Source organism: Lepisma saccharinum, chromosome 1 (genome assembly GCF_977018435.1).
Source record: "Lepisma saccharinum chromosome 1, izLepSacc3.1, whole genome shotgun sequence".
NCBI classification, from domain to species: domain Eukaryota; kingdom Metazoa; phylum Arthropoda; class Insecta; order Zygentoma; family Lepismatidae; genus Lepisma; species Lepisma saccharinum.
Window position 1 is genome coordinate 28725430 of NC_139229.1, and position 25699 is coordinate 28751128.

The following is a 25699-nucleotide window of genomic DNA, read 5'->3' on the forward strand; positions in this document are numbered from 1 at the left end:
CCACTTTTGGATAATCGCAACCATAAGGATGAGTGATGATATGATGAAATTGATGAAAGAAGAACGCCCATGCCCAGATCGGGATTCGAACCCGAGACCCCTAACGCCGTAGCAGGCTGTGATAACCACTCCGTCACGGAGGTCGGTCATGCTTCTGACCGACTACTTGCATCACATATACAATTGTTTAATCGGAGTAGTATACATGGGCGTCGCCAGAAATTTTCAAGTCGAATCGAAGATGTCGAGGACACCCCCTCAAAAATATTGTTACAGACCAGTGGCATATGCAGAAGTTTGTCAAGAAGGGTTCATTTTTAAAATTATTATTATTATTTAGAAGTAGTAATAGAAGTAGTAGTAGTAGTAGCAGCAGCAGTTTTAGTTTAGTTTATTTTAGCACCTAATAAATTTATCACATGAACAGGGGCGTATCCAGAAATAAAATTTGGGGGGTCCAGCTAAGGGTGCCCATTCCCCAATGCATGTCATAAGCCCCATAAAGTTCTAAATTAAGAAAGTATTATAACAGTGATATATTAATGATACTATCTTATTAAATATTAATAATAATCGTTTATGTTAAGTGTTGAGCACAGTATGAAACCTTATACAGCACTAAGTCAAATACAAATACAAAAGCACAAAGTTACACGAATAAAATACATAAGCTGCAGAATAACATAACATAACAAGTTAGCATATCCACACCTCAAGTTAAGTTTTCAATGAGATCCATTATATCTTTGATATCTTATCTTATTATTATTAATAATAATAATAATTATTATTATTATTATTAGACACGCACACACTGACAAATAGGGTTTTTTACTGCCTGGTACACAATGCAATATATTGTTTCTAGTATTTCACCACTGCATGTATTATTCTGACAAAAGAAAAACTTTTCTTACTGTACCAAAACAGTTTCTCACGGTGGAGTTCGGCATGGCTGAAGATAGGGCTACATTTACTGTATGACTGGCAGAGTGCGCACACATTCCTTTTGAGTATTGTTAATTTATTTATGATTGCACACCATTAAATCTGCCATTCGCATCATAACTTTGACTCGTGAATTTTTTCATGTCAAGACCAAGTTTGTGACATTGTTTAAGAACTGTCAGATTTTCAGCTGACATACTACCCGGTGTCATATACAGGGGTGCCCATCCCCCCCCAAATCATGTCATGCGTCCCCCCAAATCATATAATTCGCGCCCTCAAACTATACTGTAATCCCTACAAAGTACATATTTAATTACGACAGCTTGTCTACCGAAAGTAACTTTTTCTTAGCTTTTTGTTCCAAATGATGCACCTGTTTTAAATTAAGCAGTAGCCTATACCAACACTAAGCATTACATTTTAAGAAGTGATGTTATTGATGAATATCGAGAATATCACTTAAATCTTGTAATTCAGGTATAGCATAAAACATCACATTCACCCCAACAAAGCGCCAAACACGCATTCTCGCAACATATTATTGCGAGCAAAGCGAGCAAGATAATTTTCTCATCCATTTCTTTGCAGCCTTTCAAAAATATTAGTTTAATGGTGTGTCAATACTTTCTTAGGATCCCGAGATATTTAATCTTTTCCAGCTTCTCTTTTGGCACGTTCGGGGCCGAAAACATGTGGATACCATATAGCTAAATACAGTCTCGAAAATTTAATGTTTGAACTCTCTCTTCACCACAGAAATTCCTTGACAATTTAATATTTAACACTTTATCAAGAGCTTCATATCTCTCCATTTATATTTAATACTAAATTCTACCACCAAAATGTCCATGCCATAATCTAAGTAAGACCTAGTGTTGGATAGTGCCCCCCCCCCCCTCCAACGTTTTATTCAGAATCCCCTCCAGAACTCACGTGTTAATTAAGGCGTAATATGTAAGAGTTAGATATTTCTCCCCCCCCCCTTCCGATAATGCCCTTAAACACTTTCTTGTCTTTATCTAATTAATTAAATATGGTGCATTTAAGGTGTAATATTTTTACATACGATTGTGGAAATATTAATGTTGAATTTTACATTAATTGAAGGGAAAATATTCCCCCAAAAAACTCGATGGCACAGCCTGCGCCATAACCCCCCTACCCCGTGGACACCCCTGCTGATACATAAGAACTTTTAGTGGATATTATTTTCAGAATCCACAAACCATACACACACAGAGAGAATTGTTCTGTATCTGCTACACATCATGTGTCTCATCGGGAAGTATTATGAATCAACCATAGTATTTTCAAAATTTGGTGAGGTCCGGATCCCCTGGATCCACCCCATGGATACGCCCTAGCATATGAATAATAAGTAATTGTTACAACCAAGATTAAGTGAAATAAAGTTCGTCGTTTTCAAATTGCCATAAATTGAAAAAATAGGTGAAAATACCCAGGGGGGGTGGGGCTCGACCGATCGGTTCGACCCCCCCTGCCGACGCCCATGGTAGTATATGAACCAGCAGAAGTAGCTAGCGTCAAAACATTCAGTGATATATTTTTAGCCTATTTCTAGTTAACATCATTAAAATGAATTTGAAAATAGCTGATCTACTAAAGGAAATAATGCCAGGATAAATAAAAAATGCAGTTGTTAGTATTGCCTGACGAAGTACATTCCCGAGCACATCGTAATGTAATACATTTTATAAATAATTTTAAATATAGTTGATATATAACTACACTTACAGATTTGAAAGCCGAAAATCACTTTGTGCAACCCACTTTCCCGGCGGATTTATTGAAACCTAAAACTTTATCACCGAAAAACTTTATCTTGTCTATACTTTAATATCTCAAAATGAGTTGTTGTTGTTCAATGAAAAGCTGAAAATAGAAGATGCAGAAAAATAGTTGTCTTGTAAAGGAGGAAAATATTTCAAAGCGAACTACATAGTTCATTGCCTTAATCAAAGGGCCCCAGGTTGTACAGTGAGATACATAAGTATTACCAAGCAAATTGTCCATCATCATGTTTCTTCTCTCTATTTTTCCCAGTGAGGGCTTCAAGATTTTAAAGAAAACCACATACAAGCTACTGAAAACCTCTGCACCAGCATAAGTAAAAACCCATTCCTTAAAAAAATGTAGGATGAATGAGAAAAAGTAATGAAAATAGTCATGGACAATTTATCGAGAAATACTTGTGCATCCCACTGTACACCTGATGAAAGCATTTCAGTAGTTTGTGTCCTATTAAGCTGTAGGTCCAGTTCGCATGAGCATTTTTACACACAAGAAAGCATGAAGGTAAAGGCAACAGAAGAGAAATAACGGGGAAAGTAAATGCAATAGAAGAGCTAAGAAACTGATTTCAATCCATCCAGGAGTTTCTCAGCGACCTTGAATAACGAGCCTTCAAAGGGTATGCATTACGCTATTTTCTTGCGTAATTCTGGTTGCCAAACCGTAAGGATATTGCGACCAATTTCCACATTTGAACGTCAACCTACTTCTTCCCGTCACTGTACATGCTCAGACTCCTACCACAGCAACTTCCTCCAGAGAAAACATTGCGAAAAAAGCAGCTGATGTTGCACGAGCTAACATTCAGAAAACAGGAAAATAACAAGAGAAACCGGATAGACCATCTCCACGACACGGAGAGCGATAAGGCAAGTCAAGAGGGCAAATCGAATGTCATGGCACTCAGATTATTCTTGCTGTTCTGCAGACCTAAGACATCTTGCATTGCAGTCGGATTACCAAGCTATGTTCAACGGACCGCGTTGCAAGCCTGTGATAAACTTACCGCTTTGTAGATGGAGCTGCAGTAGCACCAGAGGAAGATGTGTAAAAGTGAACTTATCATCTTGTGTTTAACATTCGCTACGACTCTTGCTTACATTTCAGGTAACCTACAAAAATTCGTTTAGTGTTTTATCATTCTCTGTCATACACAATCGTGAATACGAGATGTTTAGAAGCTGATAAGCAGTAGCCCGTAAGTCTGCCTTACATTACATCCATATAAACAACAAGAGCCTAGGTCTGAGTTTTTACAGAGCTCAAATAGTGGTACAAATCAGAGAAAATGAAATTAGTACTCCCAGAGTTATTGTAAACTTTTGATACAGTACAATGTGTGGAATGCATTTTTTTTTAGGTTGATGAAATGTTGATTGGTTCAATTAGGTTATTTTACGTCGCTTTTCTGTCACTTTGGCTGATTGCGACGATGAGGATGATATGATTAAATTGATGAAGGAACACTCACAAAGAACACCAACGACCAGGCCGGGGTTCGATTCGAACCCGGGACAGGCGTCGTAGCGCGTTGTGCTAACCATTTCGCCACAGAGGTCGGCAGATTTTTGAGAGGAAACGAAGTAGTTTCAATACTCTTCTTAACATCTTATGCTTGGAAATTATAGTGTCTTGTCTAAGGAGGATTGCTTTCAACTTGGAATAAGGTGATTACACGCACACTCATACAGTGATTTTAATAGCAATACGCAATGATACCGTATCGACACATTTCTTTTTCATAGCTGAGTAATAACAACGTAATGATCGTTTTATGTAAATGACAGATATACAACTAAATGTGTAGGAACGCGAAATTAATAATGAACTGACCACAGTGTTTTTATCGGCTCTTATGATTAACTTTCCACATGAATATAATTTGTTACTATAGCACAGTGTACAAGGCCTTCCCGATGGCGTAGTGAAAACGACGTCACTTTGTAATCAAGGGGTCCCATGTTGAATACCATGGAGGCACATTCTCAGTGGATCGGATTTCAATTTACATAGTAGCACCAGTCTCTATTAGCCTATCTGTGCATAATGTGAACCTAAAACAAAAGTTTAAAGGAACATACAGTACAGTGCTCGAAGTGAAGGGAGTGTGGAGCATCTCTCCACTGTCTCATTGTCAACATGTTAAACACACGAATATGCCCCCAGCTAACATCGAGGCTGGAGCAACCTCCTCCCCCCCGTCCCCATCTAAAAATACCCAGTTCAAGCACTGATAGAGTCTATGCAACCAGAACTGTCAACGTCTATTTAGAAGTTAGGCATTTATTGTGACCCCCTTTCCTCCTGCGTAGCCAATATGTAGCGCTGTCCCTGATAGTAATCTTGATTATATGGACCGCATTAGCAACTATGACCCCCAGCCGTCTTTCTATGATAAATCCTGACTCACATATGCTACGAATGGAGGTTGGTTTCCTTGGCACCAATGCGTCCCCATGGCCTCCTTCGGAACGATGCTGACGAGTGTGGATTTCATTCATGCAAACTCGCTCATCCAATAAGTTAGCATGGAATTCTTATCGTTTGAGAATAACTAAGTCACGCGTACAATGTGTGGGGTTGCAACATGATTTTTGATTGAACATACAAGTGGTCTGCCCTCTCTTTGTTTTTAGCTTAACTTAGTAATCTATTAATAGACAAAAGCCGACCTCCGTGGAGGAGTGGTTAGCATACCGCGCTAAGATGCCAGGGATCCCGCGTTCGTATCCCGCCCTGGGCATAGGTGTTCTTTGTGTGTGTCCCTTCATCACTTTCATCATAATAATCACTCATCGCGATTATCCAAAATTGGCAGAAAAGCGACGTAAAATAAACTAATTCAAAATTTCAAACATTTGTTGCAGAACTCAAGATTGCAGAAGGTTTGCGTGAGAGTGAGTGAGAGAGAGAGAGAGAGAGAGAGAGAAATAAAGATAATGTGCATAAGCATTCAAAAAAATTCTCTTCGGAGCCAAAATTTCAAAAATAATCTGTCCTGATTCGGGGTACATCGTCATGTTAAAAATCGTGTGATGTATTTACCAGTGGTGTGACCAGGATTTTTGATAGGTATATCTATTTTTTTTTTGTAGTCAACCCTCATTTTACCATCTTTCCCTGCCTTTGATGTTCTTTTTCTTTTTAGAAATCCTGGGTAAGGGGGTTATAACCCCCACCAACCCCTTTTGGGCACGCCACTAGTATTTACGAGTAATGTTTACTAGAAATGTTCCAAGAGAAGCAGAGAGAGAGAGAGAGAGAGAGAGATGGAATTAATAGAATGATCTATATCTATAGAGAGACTGAATGGGAGAAAAAGAAGCAGATATACAAGCGAGTGAATGAGATAGAGAGACAATGTAGAAAGAGGGAAAGACAATGAAGGAGAAAAAGAGACAGAAAACAGAAATGTAGTGAAAGAAATTATCAACAACGGAGAGAGAGAGAGAGCAAGATAAAGAGGTTCTATAAATGATGCATGGTAAGAAATGTAAATGTTGCTAATGTGCAGAAAGATTGGAATAATTGGAAGATAATAAAATCTGGAGAAAGAAAGATAGAAAAGCAGAAAGAGAAAAAAAGAGTATATTATTATTTTACATTGGCTTTCTGCTGATTTTGGCCAATCGGGATCACGATGAATGATGATTGTGTTAAAGGACACTCACAAAAGAATGCTCGCAGTAGAAAATGACTCGAATTGGCGGTCACATCAGCAGTTGCTTCTATTATGTCCTAGGCTGCGGTTTGGCTAATGGTCTACCCTACTACCAGTTCACATTTCTATACTTAATTAACATGTTGTGGGGAAAGTATGGGTCTTTCCTAAATGTCAACATACTCTTATCGCGTCTTACTGATAACGCGTGGCTGCTATTATCTTACAAACTCTTAGGTCGTGAATGAACAAAGTACATGCATGTATTCTGCCCAAAGGTTTCTTCTTCTTATATTCTGAGCCGACCTCCGTGACAGAGTGTTACAACAGTGCGCTACGACACCATGGGTCCAGGTTTAGAATCCAGGGAGTGTCTCTTAAATATCCTCTCTCATCTTCATCGTCACGATTAGCCAAAAGAGTCAGAAAAGCGACGCAAAATAACAAAAATCAAATCAAATCTCATATTCTCAGTCCCTGAGGAAACCGTTTAGCATGGAAATTAAATTATCTAACGTATTTCCGTATCTGTTTTACTGATATATTCGTAGGCGAAATTTGGCGGGGCAAGGGGGGAGGCACTTTTGTATTTCTGACATTTCACTTCACTCTCCTGTTTTTGGAAATTTAATCGCTACGATAAAAAATTGCTAACTCATGGAAATGGAGGATAGGCATAAACAAACTTTCATGTTGTATGTTCTCTGAAATTGCACGTGTTTATTGTTTTCAAGGAGTGCTTTAGTAGTTGTATTTGTGGTATAACCAGGACGAGAAATGATGAGCCCCCCTCAAGCAGATTTGTCTATACTTAAAACTAGCTCAACATGAGCATATGAGCTTTTTGCTCAAGTGTGGAACCCTGTCTAATCCAAGATTTTTGTAAAAATGCCCTCGGGAATTTCCTGTGAAATGATGAGCCCCCTCAGATTGATTTGCCCATACTTACAAAAGTTGCATCAGCCAGATTTTTGTCCATAAGCTTGTTAATTTTTTATATTGTTTTGAAAATACCTGAAATTAAGCCAAAAACCCATACCCACCCACACATATTTACTTCCGGTTTAAGTTTAATTGGATACCAGGTTCAAATTGTTTATCTAATATTAAAACAATGCAATTCTTCTAGAATTGCTCCGTGACTCTCTCATTTCTTACATCATATGTTTGCATGTTTCAAGTGATTCTCCTCTGTGTTAGTGTTTGTTTAGATCAAAGTGATTAATGTGTACAATTCCCGACACGGTAGTATTGAATTTTTGTTTTGCATGTTTCAAGTGATTCTCCTCTGTGTTAGTGTTTGTTTAGATCAAAGTGATTAATGTGCACAATTCCCGACACAGTAGCATTGAACTTTTGCTTTGCATGTTTCAAGTGATTCTCCTCTGCGTCAGTGCTTACAGAAATTCCCGAGTATTGAAGCTTTGCATGCAAACAAAATTGCATCAGCCAGTATTGTGAGAGTGGCTGAGGAGAACAGATGTGTTGTTACAGTGCTTCTCATACTTACAGGCCTGTTTGGTTTAATATATAATTATTCATATTTCAGATATATTGAACAATAAAAAATCTGATATTTGTTACATCCAGCTTGTTTGTTGTAATCCACTCTTATTTAGAGTCAGGCTTATATCTGTCCCAGCCTGATATACAAAAAATCAATACATAACACAGTGCTAGGTCATTGCCATTCTAGACATGCATGTCCATGCAGGTATTTGTGGAAGGTCAGTTTAGATCAATATTTATTCTCTTTTTCCACTTGTAGGCTATTGGCTTTACAACCTGTCATAATAAGCATAGAGTTTTGATTTAAAACCCGAAAAATTTTATATAATAAACCGAGGATAAAAATTAATAATATTAACATATTAAATATACACAAGAAATATACAAAGCACACAGCTCAACCCAACTGATATTTTTATTAAGTATAAAATTTTGATTTGAACCCCAAGAAATTGTATATAATAAACAACAACAAAAATGCCGAATCAAAAATATTGCAATCAGTGTAATAAGAATATATCCAGCCCCAATTGGGTTAAGCACCAAAAGAATTGTAATCCAGAAAAAAGCAGAATACTCACAAAAATATGCCCCAAATGCCATAGAGAATATAGCATGAAATACTTCACATATAAACATATAGATACTTCTTCTGCACAGCCATCAACATTTCCTAACAAAATTGATTGGAAATATTTGTGTGATTGCCCTGTATAATTTAGATTGCAAGGCCAAATTTTGCAATTTCCTAGATCAGGAACTTGACCCTGTGCACCAGAAACAGGCCATAAGATGTTTATCTACAAATTAAGCAAATATAATACATTTTACAATTTGGATAATAGAAGATGAAGAAAAATATAATATTGTTCCCCTATTACCCAGGCTGTGCTCAAATATTCAATATGAATACCTGATGATGTGCATGTATTTCCAGGATGACAATAAAACATTTACAGATGTGAGCAGGTGCCCAATATTGGATCTGCAAAAATTTGTTGCACTGATGTGAAGAGCCTATTGAAAATTAAACTTGTTAGAATTGACAATGTTCGTATCACCGATAAGAATAATTATTATAAGATTACAGATATGTTTTCAGGTTTATTTTTTTGTTTAGATTATGAAGTTGTTAGAGCATATAATCACAGAACATGTAGCAGATATTATTACAGTGATGGCCCATATGTTGCTGAGTACATATACAGGGACAAGACTGAAGTGTTTGTAACAGCAGAGCTTGAAAAATACAGAAACATAAAATCAATAAAACATCTCATACATCCAAATTGTTGCAGGTTGTCTTATCTTATAGAGGTTTGTTCTGAATCTTATCAATTATGAACAGCTCTGCTGCATGTTGTGATGATGAATATCTAGTCCCTAAACCTAACAGAGCTGTGCAGTGATGTTGTTATTGGGAACAGGATTCAAATCCTACACAGATTTATGGATAGGAGTGAAGAATTAATTTTTGCCATGAAATTATATCTAGATACTTAATATCCCTGTGCAATAATGCTGTTATTGGGAACAGGATTCAAATCCTACACAGATACAGATTCTTGCTGAGCTTAATAGGTGATTGTCATGGAAGATACTCAATATTTCTGCTGTTATTAGGTACAAAATTCAATTACACAGACACAGATATAATATCTAGATAAATGATAATGCATACAGAACTGTAGTTTCTATAAATCTATACTCAATATCCCTATACCTGACAGCTGTGCGGTGATGCTGTTTTTGGGAACAAGATTCAAATCCCACACAGAAACAGATTTTTGCTGGGCTTAGAACTATTATGGATAGGTGATTGCTATGAAATAATATCCTTATACTTGACAGAGCTGTGTAGTGATGCTGTTATTGGGAACAATTTTAACAGAGCTGTGTTTTCCATAAATCTATACTCAATATCCCTATACCTGACAGAGCTGTGCAGTGATGCTGTTATTGGAACAGGATTCAAATATACAGATTCTTGCTAAACTTAGAACTATGCCATGAACAAAACTGTGCGGTGATATAATTATTGGGAACAAGCTTCAAATCCCCGCACAAATACAGATTCTTGCTGAGCTTAGAGTGAAGATACCAGTGATATAATTATTGGGAACAGGATTCAAATTTTGGAACTATTATGGATAGGTGATTACCATGAAGATACTGAATATTTTTGTTATTAGGTACAAGATTCAATTATACAGATACAAAAATATTTATTAACATAGCTGTGCGGTGATGTTGTTATTGGGAACAGGATTCAAATCCTATACAGATACAGAGCCTTGGAATTATTATGGATAGGTGATTGCCATGAAGATACCAGGTGGTTATAATTAAAGTGACGGTGTTCAGAGTGGTACAGTACGGGCTGTAATGAGAGTAGCAGTCTGAAACTTTGTAGATATGCTAATAAAGGAATGCGCTCGCGAATTATGCAAAGAAAAAAATTAGTTCCAATTCTCACCACCAGGGTAAAAATGGCGCTGTAAGCAGTCAAAACTTGGTATAGTTACAGGAAAAACACTATAAATCGCAGAAAACAATACTCTTTGTAATAAAATATCGCTACAATTTCACTATTCGAATTACATGAACATTACTAAAGGAAAAAACAACAAGCGTCACCAACAACAACCAGGGAGCTCACACAATGGTTAGACAATGACACCGACTTTGACGTCAGAGTTACGGAAAATTCCACGTTTTGACTGCTTACAGCGCCATTTTTTACCCTGGTGGCGAGAATTTGAACTATTTTTTTTTTTTTTTTTTGCATAATTCGCGAGCGCATTCCTTTATTAGCATATCTACGAAGTTTCAGACTGCTACTCTCATTACAGCCCGTGCTGTACCACTCTGAACACCGTCACTTTAATTATAACCACCTTGTAGATACTCAATATCCCTATACATGACAGAGCTGTGCAATAATGTTATTATTGGGAATTGGAACTTAGGTACAAGATTTAATTACACAGATACAGATACGGAAATAATATCTAGATAATAATTTTTAACAGAGCTGTAGTTTCCATAAATTTATACTCAATATCCTATACCGTGCAGTGATGCTGTTATTGGGAACAAGCTTCAAATCTCACACAGATATAGATAAGTGATTGCCATGAAGATAGATATTCAATATCCTATTAGACACAAACACAGTATCAATAAATTTATAATATTTTTATATTTAACAGAACTGTGCTGTGATGTTGTTATTGGGAACAGGATTCAAATCATAGATAGGTGATTGCCATGAGGATAGATATTAGACACAGACACAGAAATAATATTTATCAATAAATTTATAATATCCCTATACCTGACAAAACTATGCAGTGATGCTATTATTGGGAACAAGCTTCAAATCATGGATAGGTGATTGTCATGAGGATAGATATTAGACACAGACACAGAAATAATATTTTCCATATAATATTAACTGTGTGGTTAATATTATTAGGAACAAGTTTTAAATCTTACACAGATATAGAGCAGAATTATTATGGATAGGTGATTGCCATGAGGATAGATACTCAATATCTCTGCTGTTATTGGACACAAACACAGAGAATGAAATAATATTTAATAACATAAATCTATACTCAATATCCCTATACCTAACAGAGCTGTGTAGTGATGCTGTTATTGGGAACAGGATTCAAATCATGGATAGGTGATTGCCATGAGGATAGCTATTAGATATAGATATAGAAATAATATTTATCCATAAATCTATACTCGATATCCCTATATTTAATAGAGCTGTGTAGTGATGCTGTTATTGGGAACAGGATTCAAATCATGGATAGGTGATTGCCCTATACCTAACAAAGCTGTGCGGTGATATAATTATTGGGAACAGGATTCAAATCTTACACAGATACAGAGCGGAATTATTATGGATAGGTGATTGTCATGAAGATAGATATTAGACACAAACACAAACAGATACAGAGCCTTGCTGAGCTTGGAATTATTATAGATAGGTAATTGTCATAAAGAACACAGAGAATGAAATAATATCTAGTAAATAAATTTTTGTAAATCTATACTCAATATTCTTTTGACAGAGCTGTGCGGTCATAATGTTATTGGGAACAGGATTCAAATCATGGATAAGTGATTGCCATGAAGAGGTAAATAATATTTATCCATAAATCTATACTCAATATCCCTATACCTGACAGAGCTGTGCGGTGAAGCTGTTATTGAGAGGATTCAAATCCTACACAGATACAAATCCTTGCTGAGCTTAGAATTATTATAGATAGGTGTGTTATTGAGAACAGCATTCAAATCCTACACAGATTCAAATCCTTGCTGAGCTTGGAATTATTATGGATAAGTGATTGCCATGAAGATAGATATCAGATACAAATTTTATAAATCTATACTTAATATCCCTATACCTGACAGAGCTGTGTGGTGATGCTGTTATTGGGAAGAAGCTTTAATACTGAGCTTGGAATTATTATAGATAGGTGATTGCCATGAAGATAGATATTAGATACAAATTTTATAAATCTATACTAAATATCACTATACCTGACAGAGCTGTGTGGTGATGCTGTTATTGGGAACAAGCTTCAATGCTGAGCTTGGAATTATTATGGATAAGTGATTGCCATGAAGATAGATATTAGACACAAACACAGAGAATGAAATCATAAATCTATACTCAATATCCCTATACCTGACAGAGCTGTGTGGTGATGCTGTTATTGGGAACAAGCTTCAATGTTGAGCTTGGAATTATTATGGATAAGTGATTGCCATGAAGATAGATATTAAATACAAATTTTATAAATCTATACTCAATATCCCTATACCTGACAGAGCTGTGTGGTGATGCTGTTATTGGGAACAAGCTTCAATGCTGAGCTTGGAATTATTATAGATAGGCATGAAGATAGATATTAGATACAGACACAGAAAATAAAATAATATTTAGTATTAATTCTATACTTAATATCCCTATCTCTAACAATTACAAATCCCACACAGATACAGAGTCTTGCTGAGCTTGGAATTATTATGGACAGGTGATTACTATGGAAATAACATCTAATAGAGCCTTGCTGATATTTCTACAGCATGGAATTGTTATGAATCCCTAACAGAGCTGTGTTGTGTAGGTACAAATCTCACACATAGATATAGAGCCTTGTTGATATTGTTATTGTCATAATCCCTATCTCTAACAGAGCTGTGTTGTGTAGGCTGCCTTGAAAATATTATTTACCCTTGCTGAAATGTTATGGATAAGATGTGAATAATACATACCCTAATAATCTGATTCTGATATTTTCCACCATTGTTCCTTTATAAACGTTTCAACATACGTTGCTCTGTCAGGTATAGGGACATTGAGTATAGATTTATAAAATTTGTATCTAATATCTATCTTCATGGCAATCACCTATCTATAATAATTCCAAGCTCAGTATTAAAGCTTCTTCCCAATAACAGCATCACCACACAGCTCTGTCAGGTATAGGGATATTAAGTATAGATTTATAAAATTTGTATCTGATATCTATCTTTATGACAATCACTTATCCATAATAATTCTAAGCTCAGCAAGGATTTGTATCTGTGTAGGATTTGAATGCTGTTCTCAATAACACACCTATCTATAATAATTCTAAGCTCAGCAAGGATTTGTATCTGTGTAGGATTTGAATCCTCTCAATAACAGCTTCACCGCACAGCTCTGTCAGGTATAGGGATATTGAGTATAGATTTATGGATAAATATTATTTACCTCTTCATGGCAATCACTTATCCATGATTTGAATCCTGTTCCCAATAACATTATGACCGCACAGCTCTGTCAAAAGAATATTGAGTATAGATTTACAAAATTTATTTACTAGATATTATTTCATTCTCTGTGTTCTTTATGACAATTACCTATCTATAATAATTCCAAGCTCAGCAAGGCTCTGTATCTGTTTGTGTTTGTGTCTAATATCTATCTTCATGACAATCACCTATCCATAATAATTCCGCTCTGTATCTGTGTAAGATTTGAATCCTGTTCCCAATAATTATATCACCGCACAGCTTTGTTAGGTATAGGGCAATCACCTATCCATGATTTGAATCCTGTTCCCAATAACAGCATCACTACACAGCTCTATTAAATATAGGGATATCGAGTATAGATTTATGGATAAATATTATTTCTATATCTATATCTAATAGCTATCCTCATGGCAATCACCTATCCATGATTTGAATCCTGTTCCCAATAACAGCATCACTACACAGCTCTGTTAGGTATAGGGATATTGAGTATAGATTTATGTTATTAAATATTATTTCATTCTCTGTGTTTGTGTCCAATAACAGCAGAGATATTGAGTATCTATCCTCATGGCAATCACCTATCCATAATAATTCTGCTCTATATCTGTGTAAGATTTAAAACTTGTTCCTAATAATATTAACCACACAGTTCTGTCAGGTATAAGGATATTGAGTATAGATTGATGGAAAATATTATTTCTGTGTCTGTATCTAATATCTATCCTCATGACAATCACCTATCCATGATTTGAATCCTGTTCCCAATAACAACATCACCGCACAGCTCTGTCAGGTATAGGGATATTGAGAATAGATTTATGGAAAATATTATTTCTGTATCTGTATCTAATATCTATCTTCATGACAATCACCTATCCATGATTTGAATCCTGTTCCCAATAACAACATCACCGCACAGCTCTGTCAGGTATAGGGATATTGAGTATAGATTTATGGAAAATATTATTTCTGTGTCTGTGTCTAATATCTATCCTCATGACAATCACCTATCCATGATTTGAAGCTTGTTCCCAATAATAGCATCACTGCATAGTTTTGTCAGGTATAGGGATATTATAAATTTATTGATAAATATTATTTCTGTGTCTGTGTCTAATATCTATCCTCATGGCAATCACCTATCTATGATTTGAATCCTGTTCCCAATAACAACATCACAGCACAGTTCTGTTAAATATAAAAATATTATAAATTTATTGATACTGTGTTTGTGTCTAATAGGATATTGAATATCTATCTTCATGGCAATCACTTATCTATATCTGTGTGAGATTTGAAGCTTGTTCCCAATAACAGCATCACTGCACGGTATAGGATATTCCATTCCGAAATGGCGCCGACTAGCGTAGATGTGTGTGTATCTGCTCCTACAAATTTACGTATAAAGTGTGATGATAAATGTGCAAAATGTAAGAGGGTAGTAAAAAACGGCATTTTGTGTGATTCTTGTGATAAGTGGCTGCATTTTAGATGTGGAAATGTCCCGAAAGATGAAGGAATTGAAGAAAATACTGAATGGTTTTGTCCCCAGTGCATCAAAGATGGCGGCCACACTATCTCCCCAAAGGACAATGAAGATCATGATGATTCAACTCTTCTAGAAATTGTTAAAATACTTGAAAGTGATATTTTGGAACTAAAAAATGAAAATCAAATGCTGAGAAACAAACTAGAAACCATCGAAAAAAGAAACAAAAGTAATGACTCCACCCATACATGGACACAAGTTGTGAAGCATGGCAGAAAATCGAGCAAAAGCAACGAAACTGTAAATTTCATAAACAAGAATAGATTCAGCATCTTGCAGGAACTCCCAGTGGAAGACATGTGTACAGTGAAAGATACAGGCAATCTTTGTAAATATGCCTCAGCAGTAAATCCAACTAAAATTGAGAAGAGAAATAGGCAAAAACCTAGTCATCTGCAAGTGCACATTTTTGCAGACAGTCACGGCAGAGGTCTAGCAGGTGTAATGAAGAAACAACTAAGTGAAATTCCAGTCGATGGTGTTATCAAGCCTGGAGCTAAAATACAAGAGATCGTAAGTGGCATAAAACCTGTAAATTTGGAAAAAAAGTGTGTAGTTATCATGGCTGGTGCAAACAATGTGGCCTGCAACGAAGGACAGGATGTTGCAGAAACACTGGAAGAGAAACTGAATGATCTGGCCATGTCGAAAGTGATTGTTGTAAATATACCTCATAGATATGATCTGCGGTCTGACTCGTGTGTAAATATTGCAGTACATAATACAAACAGGAAAATCAAATATTTGTGTAAAAAGTATAAGAATGTAGAAATGTTAGATATAAGTAGGTTAGGGAATGATAAACACACAAACCATGGTTTGCATTTAAATTGGTCAGGTAAGCAGGGGGTATGTGATCAATTATGTACGATAATTAAAAATCATAGTGCAAATCAAAGTAAAAGCTCCAAACCTATCGAGCTGAAATGGCAAGAAACGGAACCAAAGCAGGGAAACTTTCTGCCCCACCCGGCCTCATAAGCAAAGACAGGCCCTCATTGAGTCGGGTGGTGGACAATCCAATTCATAATTATGATGCGAGATTAATCCACGAAAATATTCAAACACGATTATTACGGCAAGCCAAGTTAGAGATACCACCTTGTAATGGAAATGATATCTTACTACTGCATCTGAACATTAGATCCATTAGAAATAAATTAGATGAACTAGAAATATTAATGGGGGGAATAAATAACTGTATTTTAAGCATAAACGAACACTGGCTACGGGATGAAGAATTGCAAATATATGTACCTCCAGGTTTCAGGTTAATTACTGGCTATTGCAGATCAAATATGAATCATGGTGGTGTATCACTATATATCAGTGACAACCTAGATACCAGCTTTAAAATCTTAGATGTTAGTCAGTTTTGCATAGAATGGTGTTTTGAAGTGGCTGCTATGTCACTGCCAAATTTAAGAACAATTGTTATCTCGGTGTACAGAGCACCTGAAAGTAATGTAGAACTTTTTATCGAGTGTGTGCAAAATATTATTTCGTACCTAGACAAAAACTTTAACAAACATAAAATAATTATTCTTGGAGACATCAATTTTGACATTCGAAACAGTACCCCTAAGCAAATACATCTTCTAAATATTTTAAAATCTTTCAACTATTACTGCGCAAACAATAGGCCAACAAGACTAGACTCTTGTCTAGATAACATTTTAACAAACCTAGATAAATACTGCTATGAGATAGGGATATTCAATACATTTTATTTAACGGACCACAAAGGCTTATGGTTAAAATTGAACAATAATATACCTCTGAATACTATACATAAACAAATTAAATATGTTAGACTAATTAATGATAACAGACTGAATATACTAAGAAACAAATTAAAAGACGTTGATTGGATTCATTTAATTTTCTCAAGTGCAAATGTCGATGCATCATTTGAGAAATTTATGAGTACCATCTCTGATATATGTAACGACTGCTGTCCTAGAGTTCAAAAAAAGGAGAAACCAATTAAAGCTAAACGCGAACAAAGACACTTAGGTCAATGGTATAGTCCACACTTGAGTAAATTAAAAATCTTGCTTATGATGTATTATAATGGATTTAAAAATGGTAACGCAGATAAGAACAAATATATCAAATTAAGAAATATTTACAGATCAGAAATTAGAAAAGCTAAATGCACAGCAAATGATAAATTTATTAATAACTCCAATAATAAATGCAAAGCAGCTTGGAATGTCATTAAGGCAGAATTAGGCAGAGGGAAACCCAGAAGAAAAGAAAATATTCCGATTACTCCAAGCGAATTTAATGATTTCTTTGTCAGGGTAGGTAACAAATTGGATACAAACCACAATTCTATGAATCAATTTGATTATGAATATAATAATCTCATGTCACAAGACATCGGTAACATTTTGACTGACTTCCGGTGGCATGAGACCCAACCTGCTGATATTTTAAAAGCAGCACAAAAACTAAATAATTCAAAATCGGAAGACTTTTATGGAATGTCGAACTTTATTTTAAAAAGAATCATTGATATTCTACAGTACCCACTTTGCATTCTCATAAACTGGATGATGTATTGTGGGCACTTTCCTTTCTGCCTCAAGCTCTCGGTCGTCATACCCGTGTATAAAAAGGGTGATAAATCGAGCCCCGACAATTACCGCCCTATATCACTTGTTCCCATTGTCTCCAAAATTATAGAACACTGTTTATATAATCAACTCGATAGCTATTTCACAAATAATAATTTATATACAAGTGCACAATATGGTTTCAGAGCCCATCTATCCACTGTGAAAGCGAATGAAACCATTGTTTCCACAGTGTTAGATGCATTTGAATCCAAACTTTCTGTAAGTGCAACACTTATCGATCTGAGTAAAGCCTTTGACTCTGTTTCCCATCAAATATTAATAAAAAAATTACACTTCTATGGCATCAAAGAAACGGAACTTGCTCTAATAAAATCCTACTTATCAAATAGACAACAAATGGTCACTGTAGACAACATAAAATCAGAATTCTTATATATAAAAAGTGGAGTTCCGCAAGGTTCTGTCCTCGGCCCATTGTTGTTCAATATTTATATAAATGACTTACCTAATATTATTCCTCATAAGACTGTTTTATATGCAGATGATACCACATTCCTTACGGTAGGCAGTGACAAATTTACAGTTGAGAAGCTTGATAAGGAAATAGAGGAAAGGTCCACTTTTTGGTTTGAAACAAATCAACTTACAATTAATGAAAATAAAACAGAGAAAATATTTTTTACATTAGGAAATGGCCATGAATGGACTTCTGTAAAACTTCTTGGTTTACACTTAGACTCCAAATTATCTTGGGAGTCGCAAACAAATCACCTGTGTTCCAAACTTGCCAGGGTGCTATTTCTACTTAAAAAGCTTAGAACATGCATTAGCAAGGATTTGTTGCTGCAATCATATTATGCATATTTTCATAGCCTTCTGACTTATGGAATTCTCTTGTGGGGAAACTCATCTGGTGCTGGGGATGTATTTATCTGGCAAAAAAAAGCTTTACGAAGCATGGCAGGAGTCTTTGATCAGTCTGTTTCCTGTAAAAATCTCTTTAAAGAACTAAAGATAATGACTGTGCCAAGCTCATATATATTTACCTGTCTAGTGTATACAAAAGAAAATGTACCTAATTATAACGCAAGACACACTGTGCACAGACACAACACAAGATTCTGTTACAAGCTCGACACACCATCAATCAGATTAAGTAAAACACAAAATAGTTACAAGTATTTAGGAATTAAGTTATACAACATGTTACCAGAAGCTGCTCACAGTGTCTCTCTTAAAAAATTTAAAAGTGTTCTTCAACCCTGGTTAAAAGAAAAGGTCTTCTACAATCTAGAAGAATTCGAAATCCATCCCAAAAATGATTTAATATTCTAGGATGTATTGTATTGTTTATTTCCTGTTTTATGAATTATTGCTATGTATATTGCCACTGCCATATTTATATTATTTCATCGTCACTAATATTATAATTGTCTTATGTCTATGTACTCTTACTTTATATATGCATATACTCTCATATTAGTATCTATAACATATTGTAGTTCCATGTAATCCCTCTCTCTATATATAATTATATATTTACATATATACAATAACAAATATGTAACCAATAACTGACGACATCTATTGCATTGTACAATGTCTAACGATGAATAAATATATTGTATTGTATTATAAATTTATGGAAACTACAGCTCTGTTAAAAATTATTATCTAGATATTATTTCCGTATCTGTATCTGTGTAATTAAATCTTGTACCTAAGTTCCAATTCCCAATAATAACATTATTGCACAGCTCTGTCATGTATAGGGATATTGAGTATCTATCTTCATGGCAATCACCTATCCATAATAATTCCAAGGCTCTGTATCTGTATAGGATTTGAATCCTGTTCCCAATAACAACATCACCGCACAGCTATGTTAATAAATATTTTTGTATCTGTATAATTGAATCTTGTACCTAATAACAAAAATATTCAGTATCTTCATGGTAATCACCTATCCATAATAGTTCCAAAATTTGAATCCTGTTCCCAATAATTATATCACTGGTATCTTCACTCTAAGCTCAGCAAGAATCTGTATTTGTGCGGGGATTTGAAGCTTGTTCCCAATAATTATATCACCGCACAGTTTTGTTCATGGCATAGTTCTAAGTTTAGCAAGAATCTGTATATTTGAATCCTGTTCCAATAACAGCATCACTGCACAGCTCTGTCAGGTATAGGGATATTGAGTATAGATTTATGGAAAACACAGCTCTGTTAAAATTGTTCCCAATAACAGCATCACTACACAGCTCTGTCAAGTATAAGGATATTATTTCATAGCAATCACCTATCCATAATAGTTCTAAGCCCAGCAAAAATCTGTTTCTGTGTGGGATTTGAATCTTGTTCCCAAAAACAGCATCACCGCACAGCTGTCAGGTATAGGGATATTGAGTATAGATTTATAGAAACTACAGTTCTGTATGCATTATCATTTATCTAGATATTATATCTGTGTCTGTGTAATTGAATTTTGTACCTAATAACAGCAGAAATATTGAGTATCTTCCATGACAATCACCTATTAAGCTCAGCAAGAATCTGTATCTGTGTAGGATTTGAATCCTGTTCCCAATAACAGCATTATTGCACAGGGATATTAAGTATCTAGATATAATTTCATGGCAAAAATTAATTCTTCACTCCTATCCATAAATCTGTGTAGGATTTGAATCCTGTTCCCAATAACAACATCACTGCACAGCTCTGTTAGGTTTAGGGACTAGATATTCATCATCACAACATGCAGCAGAGCTGTTCATAATTGATAAGATTCAGAACAAACCTCTATAAGATAAGACAACCTGCAACAATTTGGATGTATGAGATGTTTTATTGATTTTATGTTTCTGTATTTTTCAAGCTCTGCTGTTACAAACACTTCAGTCTTGTCCCTGTATATGTACTCAGCAACATATGGGCCATCACTGTAATAATATCTGCTACATGTTCTGTGATTATATGCTCTAACAACTTCATAATCTAAACAAAAAAATAAACCTGAAAACATATCTGTAATCTTATAATAATTATTCTTATCGGTGATACGAACATTGTCAATTCTAACAAGTTTAATTTTCAATAGGCTCTTCACATCAGTGCAACAAATTTTTGCAGATCCAATATTGGGCACCTGCTCACATCTGTAAATGTTTTATTGTCATCCTGGAAATACATGCACATCATCAGGTATTCATATTGAATATTTGAGCACAGCCTGGGTAATAGGGGAACAATATTATATTTTTCTTCATCTTCTATTATCCAAATTGTAAAATGTATTATATTTGCTTAATTTGTAGATAAACATCTTATGGCCTGTTTCTGGTGCACAGGGTCAAGTTCCTGATCTAGGAAATTGCAAAATTTGGCCTTGCAATCTAAATTATACAGGGCAATCACACAAATATTTCCAATCAATTTTGTTAGGAAATGTTGATGGCTGTGCAGAAGAAGTATCTATATGTTTATATGTGAAGTATTTCATGCTATATTCTCTATGGCATTTGGGGCATATTTTTGTGAGTATTCTGCTTTTTTCTGGATTACAATTCTTTTGGTGCTTAACCCAATTGGGGCTGGATATATTCTTATTACACTGATTGCAATATTTTTGATTCGGCATTTTTGTTGTTGTTTATTATATACAATTTCCTGGGGTCCAAATCAAAACTTTATACTGAATAGAAATATCAGTTGGGTTCAGCAGTGTGTTTGTGTGTGTGTATATGTGTGTGTGTGTTAATATTTTTGGCTTTGGTATTTATATAAAATTTCTTGGGGATCAAATCAAAACTCTATACTTGCAGTATAGAGGTAAGTAAATATGTGTGGGTGGGTGTGGGTTTTATGAGCATCTTGGCTTAATTTCAAGTGTATCCAAAACAATATCAAAAGGGGCATATTTTTAACAAGTTTATGGACAACAATCTGGCAGGTGCAGCTTTTGTAAGTGTAGGCAAATCAATCCGAGGGGGTCATACTTTCCGGGAAATTCCCGAGGGCATTTTTACAAAAATCTTGGATTAGACAGGGTTCCACACTTGAGCAAAAAGCTCATATGCTCATGTTGAGCTTGTTTTAAGTGTAGCCAAATCTGCTTGAGGGGGACTCATACTTTCTCGTCCTGGATATACCACAAACCCCACTACTTGCTTTCTCAAAATTCCTTTTCTTGTGTGTGTGTGTGTGTGTGTGCTTGCATGCATAGAAGAAACCAGAAAGTTTTTAAGGGGAGCAAACTGATGAAAAATTATCTTGAATGTTATTATTGGTCGGAAAATGGGGCAAATTAATTATAATGCAATTTTTTACCCAAGAAATTAAATCCCCATAATCCCTATTTGGTACCCCCTCCTTCCGTATGTGCTTTTGTGCAAGTGCAAATGTGATGTAATTTTTTTTAAAAAAAGTTTAGTTTTTGAAGTGCAACTTAATTGAGGATTCAGGCATTGGCGGACACGAATAAATAAAATTCTGCTTTCCTGCTAAATTATCGCTTCCATTGTAATAAGTAAATTATTTTGTATGTATTAAAACAATGCTGTAATCTATGCACTTGTGTGTGTGGGGGAGGGGGTGTAATAATTATAATCAGCCGGCCGACGAGGCGGACTGGTTATCACATTGCGTCATGGGTTCGAATCATAGCCTGGACATGATCGTCACTCGTTCCCATCTTCGCGATTAGTCAAAAAGTGGCAGAAAAGCGAAATAAAATAAACCAAATCAATCAATTATCCGTAATCAATTCCTAATCAAAATTCCGAGGCAATCACCATCATACACGATTCTGTATTAACTTCCGAACTTTAAAGAACGTCTGTGTAGAGTCCAGCGCAGATAATTCTGCCGTGCAATGCGCGACAGAACTAAAGAAGCAGTGTTGCTAATGGAGCAGATAGAAAAATCGCTGCGGTGCGCCGATGCACAGCTGTTACGTACAACAATAAAATTAGAGAATTCAGGTCTATCTAACGTTGAGTTTTAAACGTCATGCATTATACCAGGACTAGGATTAATATGTACTAACAAGTGACTATGTATGTAGCTACATACATATGGACTAAAAATTCGCAAAATATGAACTAACACATAAGTAAAATTACCAAAAATGCTGCAAAGAAGACTTCTTCATACGATTCCTTATTTGAGTGATTCCAAACAAAATAAAAAAATATATATATATTATTTTTCATTGCATTAATGCACTGGTGGCGTTCTAACTTTTCACTCCCAAAACCCGTATACACTGGTATGGAACTGCAACGGCAGATAATAACATGCCAACGTGTTAAACCGCTACAATTGCACCATAACACTCCTCCTCAAGCAGTATTATTATTTCCTCTCTGAGATCGGCGACAGTCGGTTGCCTTTGTTGTACATTTACAAAGGATGCCGGCTTCCACAACAATAACAAGTACATATACTGCCACTAGACGATAAGCTGCGCGGCTTTTTCTTTTGTTATGAACCAGGGCCGGCGCTAGTCATTTTGCCTCCCTGGGAGGTGGCGGCAGATGCCGCTCTATTTCGACCCCCCCCCCCCCCGGTCATTACGCAGCAACGGAAAATTGAAAATCAATATATTCCTAACTAAAACATCAAAATATAAAATAAATAATGAGACTTCTTATGCTATTTCAATACTATTCAGCGCAAAAGAATATCTCGCTCGATCACAGTTTTCAATAGGCTTATTTTTTTCTTCTCTTCAAATTTTGCCGCTCTGGGCGATGGCACGGTTCGCCCTCCCCTTCCGCCGGCCCTGCTATGAACTTAGTCACCCATCAAAGCATGGCAATTTTAACACAGAAAACAATATGTATCGCATTAAGCAGCAAAAATGACAGCCTCCTCTATGCAATTTCTACAAGAACACGTGCCGGAGCCAGAGTTGAAATGATGTTGGAGCCACATAATTTATTTATTTTGAATAATTCCAAAATTATGAAATATGAACAATTTGTTGCTGCTGTTCGCTGCTCTCTTGCCAAAATGCTTTATTGGGATGCTAACACCATGACTGGCTTCCTCCTTCATGAACTCGTGCACGTTGCTTAGAATTTCCCGAGCTTGGCTATGCAAGGTTTTTGATTTCAACTTCGACAGAACTGGAGGCATTATGGAATTTAACGTTCATTAGCAAACACACACTTTTACATAAACACACGCAATACACGCACACAACGTCAAACCGGTCAAATACTTAGTATAAAATAAAAATATGGTGCTTCCAATCCAACAAAACTCACCGCCACTTTACCTGCTTTCCCCTTCCGTGACAGAAATAGTGCTTCATTATTACAGTTGGCAACACTAGTTACTAGCTAGCCAATGAACATGCACTGCATAAAAGAAGCAACGACTACGCCGTGCTATATTGCCACATTGCCGTCCCTGCTGACCGGTGGGAACCGCGAGCTGGAGCGCTGTTCAATTGTTTTCAATGAAGTTTGCGCGAGTGTGTCCAGGAATGGAATGACAATATGGCAACAATAGCGAAGGTTTTCGAGCAGGGTAGAACACGTGATGCTAAGAGAGAGGGAGACGAAACGAAAATACGTTTCTACGCAACGGCAAATTTACGTGTGTGGCACTCTACTCCTCAACTGCCAATATCGCCCTCCCCTCACCTCAAATGCACTCTGCCCATTCACCTTTTAACTTTTCTTTTCTGGAGTCCATGAAGCTTTACACAAACCACGTTTGGGCGCTGTTGGAATATATCGCAAGTTTCAATGAACTTGAGAAATCACGCTGTCACGTTTGACAGAACAATACTTGAAAGTTGTCCTTTTTATTTTGCAGGGAATTTGACGAGACTCTGCGTGTCTGACCATAAAGAACACTACCCAATCTTGAGGCTGGGTGATGAACGAGGAAAGTCGTCGCTTGTGATAGAGGTTACGGAAGTCGAGCATCTTTGTCGAATCCAGATTCTCGCACCAGCTGGATATTTGCTCGCCATTAACCCGCTGTCTTCCGTCGAGTTGGATTCAACCAAATGCCCCCTGTCTTTGGTAAGCTCATTGATATTGGACAGTGTTTTCACCTTACTGTTGTTTGTTTGTGCCGTGCACTTCTATTATGAGAATAAACGTAACGATAGAAATGGGTGGGAAATATGAATTGAATAAAAGAATAGATCTAGCCAGAGCTTTATCTGTAATTGACTTCTTTAGAAGGGGGGGGGGGTGTATATTAATTACCTGTGGTGCGCTCTCGGAGGTGGAAAACGCACACACACACACGCAGCTTATTAGCAGTAACTGACATAGTTCTGCAATTAACCTGTTTTAAGTAGTACCTACGTTATTAAATTATTCATCAGGAACATTCCACATCAACTTAATAAAATTTAAATGAATCATTTTCTACCTATGTATTCTACTCGTATATATACTGTATTTTCTACTTACCTCGTACGTTCACAGGAATGTACAGAGCATTCCCTGACATTCGCTACGAGAGACGGCGGCAAGCGGGTCGGCGTTAGCGCTTGTCTTTCCCGGTGAACGGGGTCCGCGACAGTCGCTAGAGTCGGCTATTAAAATTACAGTTTTCATAATGTGTACTAACCTTGACTACAGAAGATGTTGAAAATGATGTCCCTCTGCTGCTACACATTCCTGGCATCTCCGAAGGAAATTGGCATGTACACGTGCAAGTTCGTCTACTGTAATTCTCCCGATTTCTCGTACAATACTCTCTTTTAACTCACGGATGGTGTGCGGATTGTCTTTGTATACTTTATTTTTTATTCAGAACTGACCCTGTTACTCT

The 25699-nt window shown here is 36.1% G+C and overlaps 1 protein-coding gene across 8 annotated transcripts in view; it reads left to right on the plus strand.

The window, feature by feature from the left end:
* Positions 1 to 25699, plus strand: part of LOC145994074 (uncharacterized) — a 58221-nt gene that overhangs the window by 17736 nt on the left and 14786 nt on the right. For 7 of the 8 annotated variants that reach the window (XM_083130168.1, XM_083130161.1, XM_083130181.1 and 4 more), the window contains one exon: positions 24725 to 24936. In XM_083130168.1, coding sequence (XP_082986294.1) covers positions 24725 to 24936 — 212 coding nt within the window. Of the gene's footprint in view, positions 1 to 3701; positions 3871 to 24724; positions 24937 to 25699 lie in introns of those variants that run through there. The other variant, XM_083130182.1, reaches the window with a different exon arrangement.